We start from the raw sequence: 13253 nt of genomic DNA on the forward strand, positions 1-13253 counted from the left end.
AAGTGTTGGAAATGAAATATTTGATGACAGTATGAGGTGTGAGGTGGTTTGAATGACTAAGTAATAAAAGGGTAAGAGAGAAGTGTGGTAATATGAATGGTGTGTTTAAGAGAACTGAAGATGGTGTTCTGAAGCAGTTTGGATGTATGGAGAGAACGAATGAGGAGAAATTAACAAAGAGGATATATATGTTGGAAATGGAAGGAAAAGGGGAAGCCTCAACTTAAGAGGGAGGGATGGAGTAAAATATATTTTTAGTGGTCAGGACCTGAACACACAAGAGGATCAAAGGTATACCCAGGATACAATGAAATATCATGATGAAGTATACTGGAACGAAGTGCTGTCATTGGACTGAACCAGGGTACGTGAAGTGGCTAGGGGAAACTATGGAAAGGTCCGAAGGACCTGGTTGTGGACAGGAGGCTGTGGTTCAGTGCACTGCACATGACAATTAGAGATGTTAGTGAATGCAGTCTGCCTTCATCTATTCTTAGTGCTACCTTGCTAATGTGGGAAATGGCATGCAAGTATGAGAGAAAAGAGAAGACTTTAATTCATATTTCTTAATGGTTGCTTGTACTCCTTGCAACACCCGTACCATGAATTAAGGCTTAAGTTTAATAATAGTGTTGCAGTCACTCTATTCTATACAGTTTACCACTATCTCAGTTTACTTTTACTCTCTTTAAACCTTCTCCAATATTCTTCATCTTATCAGTGTTTGCCATAAACTGTATCATTATCTGCCATGTATTACTTACTTCCTTTTTACTATAGCCATCATTCCATCTTTTAACATTTACGCCCAGATCTAAACAAATATTTTTTTATGTATACTTAGTTGCTGTCTCCTGCGTTAGCGAGGTAGCGCACGGAAATAGACAAAAGAATGGCCCAACCCACCCACACACCCATGTATATACATAAATGCCCACACACGTACATATACATACCTATACATTTTGACGTATACATACAAATACATACACAGACATATACATACATACACATGTGCATATTCATACTTGCTGCCTTCATCCATTCCAGTCGCCACCCCGCCACACATGAAAAACAGCACCCCCTCCCCCTGTGCACACGAGGTAGCGCTAAGATAAGACAACAAAGGCCACACTCGTTCACACTGTCTCTAGCTGTCATGTGTAATGCACAGAAACCACAGCTCCCTTTCCACATCTAGGCCCAACAAAACTTTTCATGGTTTACCCCAGATGCTTCATATGCCCTGGTTCAATCCACTGACAGCATGTCGACCCCGGTATACCAAAATGTTCCAATTCACTCTATTCCTTGCATGCCTTTCACCCTCCTGTATGTTCAGGCCCTGATCGCTCAAAATCTTTTTCATTCCATCCTTCCACCTCCAAATTGGTCTCCCACTTCTCCTCATTCCCTAAACAAATATATCTGGATTAAAAACAAGTGACATCTATGGGAAACTCACGTTTGACTAGAACAAGTACATTTATCTATTCATTCATTCACTTATTATACTTGTTGTTTCCCACGTCAGCAAGGTAAAGCCAGGAAACAGACAAAAAATGACCAATCCACTCATATACACGTATATGTACATAATTGTCCAAACACGCACATACATACATACATGTACATATAAATATCAACATATACACATATACATACACATACATATATACACTTGTACTTATTCATACTTGCTTGCCTTCATCCTCTTATTCAATGAAAAACTAAGTATTCAAACAAGAAACAATGGTGTTGTTACCTTATTGCGCCTGTTCTCCTCCTGTTCTTGAACCCTTGTCCATACATCCCAGGCAATTGTTGCCAGTTGCTGAGTGAGCTGCAGGTTTTTCTCATTTGGCTGATGTTTGGTCATAGCTGACAACACAATCATAAGTAGCCGCTCTCGTGAGGTGTGTTCAAATACTATCATGTCAGACCAGATTTGGGGTAAATATTCAAGTGATTCATGAATATTCACTGACTTCAAGACCTCCTGCAAATTTGACAAATTTCAACAGTTTTGAAAATTAATGACTATGATGCATCTGTAACACTGTTATACATTGTTAAAGTGTGTAGGAATTTTGAAATTAAAAGTAGCATTAGTGAAAGGTCTAAAGTAAATGTCAGAGCATGCTCATGCGGTATGTCACAATGGTCAAATATTACAAAAGGCAATAGTGTGACAGGATACTTTAAGTTACCAGTATAGATAAATATTGCAATACAGAACGAAATTACCAAACAGTACACTAGTCTTTATTGTTCATGCAGTGGGGACCAAGATATGATGTGAATCTCAACTATGTGAAGTTCAGTTCAACAATGCACAGTAAATACAGGATTAGGATATCGCCCTTAAAGTCTCTTAAAAAAAGACTTGTGCATATGTACATACAGTTAAGACAAGTAATTATCATCAAGAAAAAATATGGGAAAAACTGGTAGGAGATTTTGAACTGCCATGTATCATGAACACTTGGGTTGACTTGGGTCCACAACATCAACTTATAATTGATGGATGATACAGTACACTACCTTTTTCATGTATTTTTTCTACAATGTTCTCTTCAGTGGGTTCTTACCTAATGTATGAATTAGTAATAATCTATATATTTAGAAAAATGTGTGTGGAAGAAGAAAGTTGAGAGTAAATGTGAATAAGAGCAAGGTTATTAGGTACAGTAGGGGTGAGGGTCAAGTCAATTGGGAGGTGAGTTTGAATGGAGAAAAACTGGAGGAAGTGAAGTGTTTTAGATATCTGGGAGTGGATCTGTCAGCGGATGGAACCATGGAAGCGGAAGTGGATCATAGGGTGGGGGAGGGGGCGAAAATTTTGGGAGCCTTGAAAAATGTGTGGAAGTCGAGAACACTATCTCGGAAAGCAAAAATGGGTATGTTTGAGGGAATAGTGGTTCCAACAATGTTGTATGGTTGCGAGGCGTGGGCTATGGATAGAGATGTGCGCAGGAGGATGGATGTGCTGGAAATGAGATGTTTGAGGACAATGTGTGGTGTGAGGTGGTTTGATCGAGTAAGTAACGTAAGGGTAAGAGAGATGTGTGGAAATAAAAAGAGCGTGGTTGAGAGAGCAGAAGAGGGTGTTTTGAAATGGTTTGGGCACATGGAGAGAATGAGTGAGGAGAGATTGACCAAGAGGATATATGTGTCGGAGGTGGAGGGAACGAGGAGAAGAGGGAGACCAAATTGGAGGTGGAAAGATGGAGTGAAAAAGATTTTGTGTGATCGGGGCCTGAACATGCAGGAGGGTGAAAGGAGGGCAAGAAATAGAGTGAATTGGAGTCATGTGGTATACAGGGGTTGACGTGCTGTCAGTGGATTGAAGCAAGGCATGTGAAGCGTCTGGGGTAAACCATGGAAAGCTGTGTAGGTATGTATATTTTGCGTGTGTGGACGTGTGTATGTACATGTGTATGGTGGGGGGGGGGGGGTTGGGCCATTTCTTTCGTCTGTTTCCTTGCGCTACCTCGCAAACGCGGGAGACAGCGACAAAGTATAAAAAAAAAAAAAAAAAAAAAAAATTTAGAAAAATCCAGGAGAAAACAGGTACAATAAATAGATGATTGTTAACAATCGTGTTTGTTTGAAGACATTCAATGCATAACTGAAAAATGATACAGTAAATTATGTAAAATCAAGAATCACAGAAATATTAAAAGATATATAGAAGACTGGTGAAATTAACAAGTCTTACAAAGTATCAGCAACAACTGGTTGAGCAGATCCATAATATGCTTGATTAAATAATTCTGCTTTGTACAGGCTTCATAATTAATTATGCTTCATGTACATGTGTAATGTATTTTTTCTACTTATTTTCAATAGTCCAGATTTTCAACTAATCTGAACCCCTTCCCACAATTAGTCTGGACTAGCAAGGGTACTCTTTAAGGTTACTTTTATGCACCATGCATCTCTCTTCTTATGTATATTACTTATTATACTGAGTCAAGATTTACACTTGAATGATGAAAATTTATTGGAAACTCAAGTGAACCACTGATGTCTCCCCCAAGCAGTTTTCTCACCATTCAAAATTTGTCTAGCTTCACTCATTTCACTGGCCCAAATGCTAAGAAGATATCATATATATACCTATGCTCCAGAGAAATACTACTTCAAGGAGCCCTACACTATATATTCCAAACTTTGATATCATAAGCACTAGAATAGTTAGTCCCAACTCAACTATGACTAAGTGAGAGCCAATAATCATCATGCATATGTATTCATGAATGTGCCTGGGACATAGCATGCAAGCATATAACTATAATCAACCTAGTGCCCATTTTCAATACTATTTGCTACAGTTTACCCATTCCTTTTTTACTTTACAGTTATATGGTTTGGTTTGGCTTTACAAGCAGCATATAAAGGCACCAGGTATGATGAAAACAAGAATATAGTAACGAGGAAAAAACGGTTATGAGTCACTCAAGAGATGAGAATTCCAAGAAACCTGCAAATTTTACATACAATATTCTAAAGTGCTTTCTTACCTCCATAACTCCTGGCTCTGGGATATAAACATGTGGAACCAAATCATTGTACAATTCCATGAAGTTATCAACAGTCTGCACTGAGCATGCTAGTGCAAAGTAATGGCGGCTGTGGAGAGAAAAAATGCTTTAGAGTGCTTTTAATGTTATTTACTCACCAACCAATGTAAGAGTTACATGAAGAATTACTCTAAAAACATATCAATGTCATACATTGAAAATGGTCTGCCAAACACTAGGGAATATATAATTTCTGGTTAATGAACAAATTTATATGCCACTCTATGGTGTGTACTTCCTGATATATCTTCCAAGCAGCTAACTAGGGAACAGAGAATAATCCCAGACCATGAATGATAAGTCACCAATTCAAAGCTTTTTTCCACCCAAAAATATCAGAATTATTGAAAAATTTCTCACACATACTATTCTTATTACTTGAATATGTTCATACTTCTGTTCTCCCCTCATGCACTGTGCACTGCATGAACATCCCATCAACAATATTCCACAAACACATCACCACACAACTCAGTATAAAGTATTTACTCATATCTGCATCCCTTGGGATAGGGGAGAAAGAATACTTCCCACGCATTCCCCGCGTGTCGTAGAAGGTGACTAAAGGGGACGGGAGTGGGGGGCTAGAAACCCTCCCCTCCTTGCATTTTTACTTTCTAAAAGGGGAAGGGAAGAAGGAGGCATGCAGGAGTGCTCATCCTCCTCGAAGGCTCAGACTAGGGTGTCTAAATGTGTGTGGATGTAACCATGATAAAAAAAAGGAAAGACAGGTAGTATGTATGAGGAAAGGAACCTGGATGTTTTGGCTCTGAGTGAAATGAAGCTCAAGGGTAAAGGGGAGGAGTGGTTTGGGAATGTCTTGGGAGTAAAGGCAGGGGTTGGTGAGAGGACAAGAGCAAAGGAAGGAGTAGCACTACTCCTGAAACAGGAGTTGTGGGAGTATGTGATAGAGTGTAAGAAAGTGAACTGTAGACTGATATGGGTAAAACTAAAAGTGGATGGAGAGAGATGGGTGATTATTGGTGCCTAAATGCCCGAGCATGAGAAGAAAGATCATGAGAAGCAAGTGTTTTGAGAGCAGCTGAGTGAGTGTGTTAGCAGTTGTGAAGCATGAGACCGGGTTACAGCGATGGGTGATTTGAATGTAAAGGTAAGCAATGTGGCAGTTGAGGGAATAATTGGTGTACATGGGGTGTTCAGTGTTGTAAATGGAAATGGTGAAGAGCTTGTAGGTTTGTGTGCTGAAAAAGGACCGGTGATTGGGAATACATGGTTTAAAAGGAGAGATATACATAAGTAGACGTATGTAAGTAGGAAAGATGGCCAGAGAGCGTTATTGGATTATGTGTTAATTGATGGGCACGTGAAAGTTAGACTTTTGGATGTTAATGTGCTGAGAGGTGCAACTGGAGGGATGATCTTGTGGAGGCGAAGGTGAAGATTTGTGGAGGTTTTCAGAAAAGAAGAGAGAAGTGAGAAGAGAGTGGTGAGAGTAGGTGAGCTTGGGGAGAAGACTTGTGTGAGGAAGTACAAGGAGAGACTGAGTGCAAATGGAAAAAAGTGAGAGCAAAGGATGTAAGGGGAGTGGGGGAGGAATAGGATGTATTTAGGGAAGCAGTGATGGCTTGCATAAACGATGCTTGTGGCATGAGAAGCGTGGGAGGTGGACACATTAGAAAGGGTAGAGTGGTGGTATGAAGAAGTAAGATTATTAGTGAAAGAGAAGATAGAGGAGTTTAGACGATTTTTGCGGGGAAATAAAGCAGATGACTGGGAGATGCATAAAAGAAAGAGGCAGGAGGTCAAGAGAAAGGTGCAAGAGGTGAAAAAGAGGGCAAATGAGAATTGAGAGATTATCATTAAATTTTAGGAGGAATAAAAAGTTGTTTTGGAAGGAGGTAAATAATGTGCGTAAGACAAGAACAAATGGGAACATCGGTGAAGGGGGCTAATGGGGAGGTAATAACGAGTAGTGGTGATGAGAGGAGATAGAGCGAGTATTTTGAAGGTTTGTTGAATGTGTTAGATGATAGAGTGGCAGATATAAGGTGTTTTGGTCAAGGTGGTGTGCGAAGTGAGAGGGCCAGGTAGAATGATTTGGTAAACAGAGAAGAGGTAGTGAAAGCTTTGCGGAAGATGAAAGCAGCAAGGCGGCGGGTTTGGATCGTATTGCAGTGGAATCTATTAAAAGAGGGGGTGACTGTGTTGTTGACTGGTTGGTGAGGATATTCAATGTATGTATGGCTAATGGTGAAGTGCCTGAGGATTGGCAGAATGCATCCATAGTGCCATTGTACAAAGGCAGTGGGGATAAAGGCGAGTGTTCAAATTACAGAGGTATAAGTTTGTTGAGTATTCCTGGGAAATTATATGGGAGGGTATTGATTGAGAGGGTGAAGGTATGTACAAAGCATCAGATTGGGGAAGAGCAGTGTGGTTTCAGAAGTGGTAGAGGATGTGTGGATCAGATGTTTGCTTTGAAGAATGTATGTGAGAAATACTTAGAAAAGCAAATGGATTTGTATGTAGCATTAATGGATCTGGAGAAGGCACATGATAAAGTTGATAGAGATTCTCTGAGAAGGTATTAAGAGTATATGGTGTTTGTGGCAAGTTGCTAGAAGCAGTGAAAAGTTTTTATTGAGGATGTAAGGCATGTGTAAGAGTAGGAAGAGAGGAAAGTGATTGGTTCTCAGTGAATGTCGGTTTGTGGCAGGGGTGCGTAATTTCTCCATGGTTGTTTAATTCATTTATGGATGGGTTTGTTAGGGAGGTGAATGCAAGAGTTTTGGAGAGAGGGGCAAGTATGCAGTCTGTTGTGGATGAGAGGGCTTGGGAAGTGAGTCAGTTGTTGTTCACTGATGATACAGCGCTGGTGGCTGATTCGGGTGAGAAATTGCACAAACTGGTGACTGAGTTTGGTAAAGTGTGTGAAAGAAGAAAGCTGAGACTAAATGTGAATATGAGCAAGGCTATTAGGTACAGTAGGGTTGAGGGACAAGTCAACTGGAAGGTAAGTCTGAATGCAGAAAAACTGGAGGAAGTGAAGTGTTTTAGATATCTGGGAGTGGATTTAGCAGCGGATGGAACCATGGAAGCGGAAGTGAGTCACAGGGTGGGGAAGGGGGCGAAAGTTCTGGGAGCATTGAAAAATGTGTGGAAGGCGAGAACATTATCTCAGAAAGCAAAAATGGGTATGTTTAAAGGAATAGTTGTTCAAAACAATGTTATATGGTTGTGATGTGTGGGCTATAGATAGGGTTGTGCAGAGGAGGGTGAATGTGTTGGAAATGAGATGTTAGAGGACAATACGTGGTGAGAGGTGGTTTGATTAAGTAATGAAAGGGTAAGAGAGATGTGTGGTAATAAAAAGAGTGTGGTTGAGAGAGCAGAAGAGGGTGTATTGAAATGGTTCGGTCACATGGAGAGAATGAGCGAGGAAAGATTGACAAAGAGGATTTATGTGTCAGAGGTGGAGGGAACGAGGAAAAGTGGGAGACCAAATTGGAGATGGAAAGATGGAGTGAAAAAGATTTTGAGCGATCGGGGCCTGAACATGCAGGAGGGTGAAAGGTGTGAATTGGAACAATGTGGTATACCGGGGTCAACATGCTGTCAATGGATTGAACCAGGGCATGTGAAGTGTCTGGGGTAAACCATGGAAGGTTTTGTGGGGCCTGGATGTGGAAAGGAAGCTGTGGTTTCGGTGCATTATACATGACAGCTAGAGACTGAGCATGAACAAATGTGGCCTTTGTTGTCTTTTCCTAGCGCTATCTCGTGCGCATGCAGGGGGAGGGGGGTTGTCATTTCATGTGTGGCGGGTTGGCGAAGGGAATGAATAAAGGCAGCAAGTATGAATTATGTACATGTGTATATATGTATATGTCTATGTATATATATATATATATATATATATATATATATTTTTTTTTTTTTGCTTTGTCGCTGTCTCCCGCGTTTGCGAGGTAGCGCAAGGAAACAGACGAAAGAAATGGCCCAACCCACCCCCATACACATGTATATACATACGTCCACACACGCAAATATACATACCTACATAGCTTTCCATGCTTTACACCAGACGCTTCACATGCCTTGATTCAATCCACTGACAGCACGTCAACCCCGGTATACCACATCGCTCCAATTCACTCTATTCCTTGCCCTCCTTTCACCCTCCTGCATGTTCAGGCCCCGATCACACAAAATCTTTTTCAATCCATCTTTCCACCTCCAATTTGGTCTCCCTCTTCTCCTCGTTCCCTCCACCTCCGACACATATATCCTCTTGGTCAATCTTTCCTCACTCATTCTCTCCATGTGCCCAAACCATTTCAAAACACCCTCTTCTGCTCTCTCAACCATGCTCTTTTTATTTCCACACATCTCTCTTACCCTTACGTTACTTACTCGATCAAACCACCTCACACCACACATTGTCCTCAAACATCTCATTTCCAGCACATCCATCCTCCTGCGCACAACTCTATCCATAGCCCACGCCTCGCAACCATACAACATTGTTGGAACCACTATTCCTTCAAACATACCCATTTTTGCTTTCCGTGATAATGTTCTCGACTTCCACACATTCTTCAAGGCTCCCAGAATTTTCGCCCCCTCCCCCACCCTATGATCCACTTCCGCTTCCATGGTTCCATCCGCTGCCAGATCCACTCCCAGATATCTAAAACACTTCACTTCCTCCAGTTTTTCTCCATTCAAACTCACCTCCCAATTGACTTGACCCTCAACCCTACTGTACCTAATAACCTTGCTCTTATTCACATTTACTCTTAACTTTCTTCTTTCACACACTTTACCAAACTCAGTCACCAGCTTCTGCAGTTTCTCACATGAATCAGCCACCAGTGCTGTATCATCAGCGAACAACAACTGACTCACTTCCCAAGCTCTCTCATCCCCAACACACTTCATACTTGCCCCTCTTTCCAAAACTCTTGCATTCACCTCCCTAACAACCCCATCCATAAACAAATTAAACAACCATGGAGACATCACACACCCCTGCCGCAAACCTACATTCACTGAGAACCAATCACTTTCCTCTCTTCCTACACGTACACATGCCTTACATCCTCAATAAAAACTTTTCACTGCTTCTAACAACTTGCCTCCCACACCATATATTCTTAATACCTTCCATAGAGCATCTCTATCACCTCTATCATATGCCTTCTCCAGATCCATAAATGCTACATACAAATCCATTTGCTTTTCTAAGTATTTCTCACATACATTCTTCAAAGCAAACACCTGATCCACACATCCTCTACCACTTCTGAAACCACACTGCTCTTCCCCAATCTGATGCTCTGTACATGCCTTCACCCTCTCAATCAATACCCTCCCATATAATTTACCAGGAATACTCAACAAACTTATACCTCTGTAATTTGAGCACTCACTCTTATCCCCTTTGCCTTTGTACAATGGCACTATGCACACATTCCGCCAATCCTCAGGCACCTCACCATGAGACATACATACATTAAATAACCTTACCAACCAGTCAACAATACAGTCACCCCCTTTTTTAATAAATTCCACTGCAATACCATCCTAACCTGCTGCCTTGCCGGCTTTCATCTTCCGCAAAGCTTTTACTACCTCTTCTCTGTTTACCAAATCATTTTCCCTAACCCTCTCACTTTGCACACCACCTCGACAAAAACACCCTATATCTGCCACTCTATCATCAAACACATTCAACAAACCTTCAAAATACTCACTCTATCTCCTCATATCACCACTACTTGTTATCACCTCCCCATTTGCGCCCTTCACTGAAGTTCCCATTTGCTCCCTTGTCTTACGCACTTTATTTACCTCCTTCCAGAACATCTTTTTATTCTCCCTAAAATTTAATGATACTCTCTCACCCCAACTCTCATTTGCCCTTTTTTTCACCTCTTGCACCTTTCTCTTGACCTCCTGTCTCTTTCTTTTATACATCTCCCACTCAATTGCATTTTTTCCCTGCAAAAATCGTCCAAATGCCTCTCTCTTCTCTTTCACTAATACTCTTACTTCTTCATCCCACCACTCACTACCCTTTCTAATCAACCCACCTCCCACTCTTCTCATGCCACAAGCATCTTTTGCGCAATCCATCATTGATTCCCTAAATACATCACATTCCTCCCCCACTCCCCTTACTTCCATTGTTCTCACCTTTTTCCATTCTGTACTCAGTCTCTCCTGGTACTTCCTCACACAAGTCTCCTTCCCAAGCTCACTTACTCTCACCACCCTCTTCACCCCAACATTCACTCTTCTTTTCTGAAAACCCATACAAATCTTCACCTTAGCCTCCACAAGATAATGATCAGACATCCCTCCAGTTGCACCTCTCAGCACATTAACATCCAAAAGTCTCTCTTTATATGTATATATATATATATATATATATATATATATATATATATATATATATATATATATATATTTTTTTTTTTTTTTATACTTTGTCGCTGTCTCCCGCGTTTGCGAGGTAGCGCAAGGAAACAGACGAAAGAAATGGCCCAACCCCCCCCCCATACACATGTATATACATACGTCCACACACGCAAATATACATACCTACACAGCTTTCCATGGTTTACCCCAGACGCTTCACATGCCCTGCTTCAATCCACTGACAGCACGTCAACCCCGGTATACCACATCGCTCCAATTCACTCTATTCCTTGCCCTCCTTTCACCCTCCTGCATGTTCAGGCCCCGATCACACAAAATCTTTTTCACTCCATCTTTCCACCTCCAATTTGGTCTCCCTCTTCTCCTTGTTCCCTCCACCTCCGACACATATATCCTCTTGGTCAATCTTTCCTCACTCATCCTCTCCATGTGCCCAAACCACTTCAAAACACCCTCTTCTGCTCTCTCAACCATGCTCTTTTTATTTCCACACATCTCTCTTACCCTTACGTTACTCACTCGATCAAACCACCTCACACCACACATTGTCCTCAAACATCTCATTTCCAGCACATCCATCCTCCTGCGCACAACTCTATCCATAGCCCACGCCTCGCAACCATACAACATTGTTGGAACCACTATTCCTTCAAACATACCCATTTTTGCTTTCCGAGATAATGTTCTCGACTTCCACACCGGGTCATAGTGATGGGTGATTTGAATGCAAAGGTGAGTAATGTGGCAGTTGAGGGAATAATTGGTATACATGGGGTGTTCAGTGTTGTAAATGGAAATGGTGAAGAGCTTGTAGATTTATGTGCTGAAAAAGGACTGATGATTGGGAATTCCTGGTTTAAAAAGCGAGATATACATAAGTATACTTATGTAAGTAGGAGAGATGGCCAGAGAGCGTTATTGGATTACGTGTTAATTGACAGGCGTGCGAAAGAGAGACTTTTGGATGTTAATGTGCTGAGAGGTGCAACTGGAGGGATGTCTGATCATTATCTTGTGGAGGCTAAGGTGAAGATTTGTATGGGTTTTCAGAAAAGAAGAGTGAATGTTGGGGTGAAGAGGGTGGTGAGAGTAAGTGAGCTTGAGAAGGAGACCTGTGTGAGGAAGTACCAGGAGAGACTGAGTACAGAATGGGATGTATTTAGGGAATCAGTGATGGATTGCGCAAAAGATGCTTGTGGCATGAGAAGAGTGGGAGGTGGGTTGATTAGAAAGGGTAGTGAGTGGTGGGATGAAGAAGTAAGAGTATTAGTGAAAGAGAAGAGAGAGGCATTTGGACGATTTTTGCAGGGAAAAAATGCAATTGAGTGGGAGATGTATAAAAGAAAGAGACAGGAGGTCAAGAGAAAGGTGCAAGAGGTGAAAAAAAGGGCAAATGAGAGTTGGGGTGAGAGAGTATCATTAAATTTTAGGGAGAATAAAAAGATGTTCTGGAAGGAGGTAAATAAAGTGCGTAAGACAAGGGAGCAAATGGGAACTTCAGTGAAGGGCGCAAATGGGAGGTGATAACAAGTAGTGGTGATGTGAGAAGGAGATAGAGCGAGTATTTTGAAGGTTTGTTGAATGTGTTAGATGATAGAGTGGCAGATATAAGGTGTTTGTGGACAGTTGCTAGAAGCAGTGAAAAGTTTTTATCGAGGATGTAAGGCATGTGTGCGTGTAGGAAGAGAGGAAAGTGATTGGTTCTCAGTGAATGTAGGTTTGCGGCAGGGGTGTGTGATGTCTCCATGGTTGTTTAATTCATTTATGGATGGGTTTGTTAGGGAGGTGAATGCAAGAGTTTTGGAGAGAGGGGCAAGTATGAAGTCTGTTGGGGTGAGAGAGTATCATTAAATTTTAGGAGGAATAAAAAGTTGTTTTGGAAGGAGGTAAATAAAGTGCGTAAGACAAGGAGCAAATGGGAACTTCAGTGAAATAAAAAAAAAAAAAAAAAAAAAAAAAAAAAAAAAAAAAAAAAAAAAATATGTTGAAATGTATAGATATGTATATGTGTGTGTGTGGATGTGTATGTGTATACATGTGTATGTGGGTGGGTTGGGCCATTTCTTTCGTCTGTTTCCTGCGCTACTCGCAAACGCGGGAGACAGCGAGAAAGCAAAAAAAAAAAAAAAAAAAAAAAAAAAAAAAATATGTTGAAATGTATAGATATGTATATGTGTGTGTGTGGATGTGTATGTGTATACATGTGTATGTGGGTGGGTTGGGCCATTTCTTTCGTCTGTTTCCTGCGCTACTCGCAAACGC

At 41.1% G+C, this 13253-nt stretch overlaps 1 protein-coding gene across 1 annotated transcript in view; it reads right to left on the minus strand.

Moving 5' to 3' along the window:
- LOC139754195 (small ribosomal subunit protein mS39) overlaps positions 1-13253 on the minus strand; it is a 303614-nt gene that overhangs the window by 22737 nt on the left and 267624 nt on the right. Inside the window, exons 11-12 of the mRNA XM_071671407.1 lie at positions 4527-4635; positions 1766-1999 (exon numbers count right to left, since the gene is read on the minus strand). Coding sequence (XP_071527508.1) covers positions 1766-1999; positions 4527-4635 — 343 coding nt within the window. The remainder of the gene's footprint in view (positions 1-1765; positions 2000-4526; positions 4636-13253) is intronic.

This window comes from Panulirus ornatus, chromosome 16 (assembly GCF_036320965.1).
Source record: "Panulirus ornatus isolate Po-2019 chromosome 16, ASM3632096v1, whole genome shotgun sequence".
Taxonomy (NCBI): domain Eukaryota; kingdom Metazoa; phylum Arthropoda; class Malacostraca; order Decapoda; family Palinuridae; genus Panulirus; species Panulirus ornatus.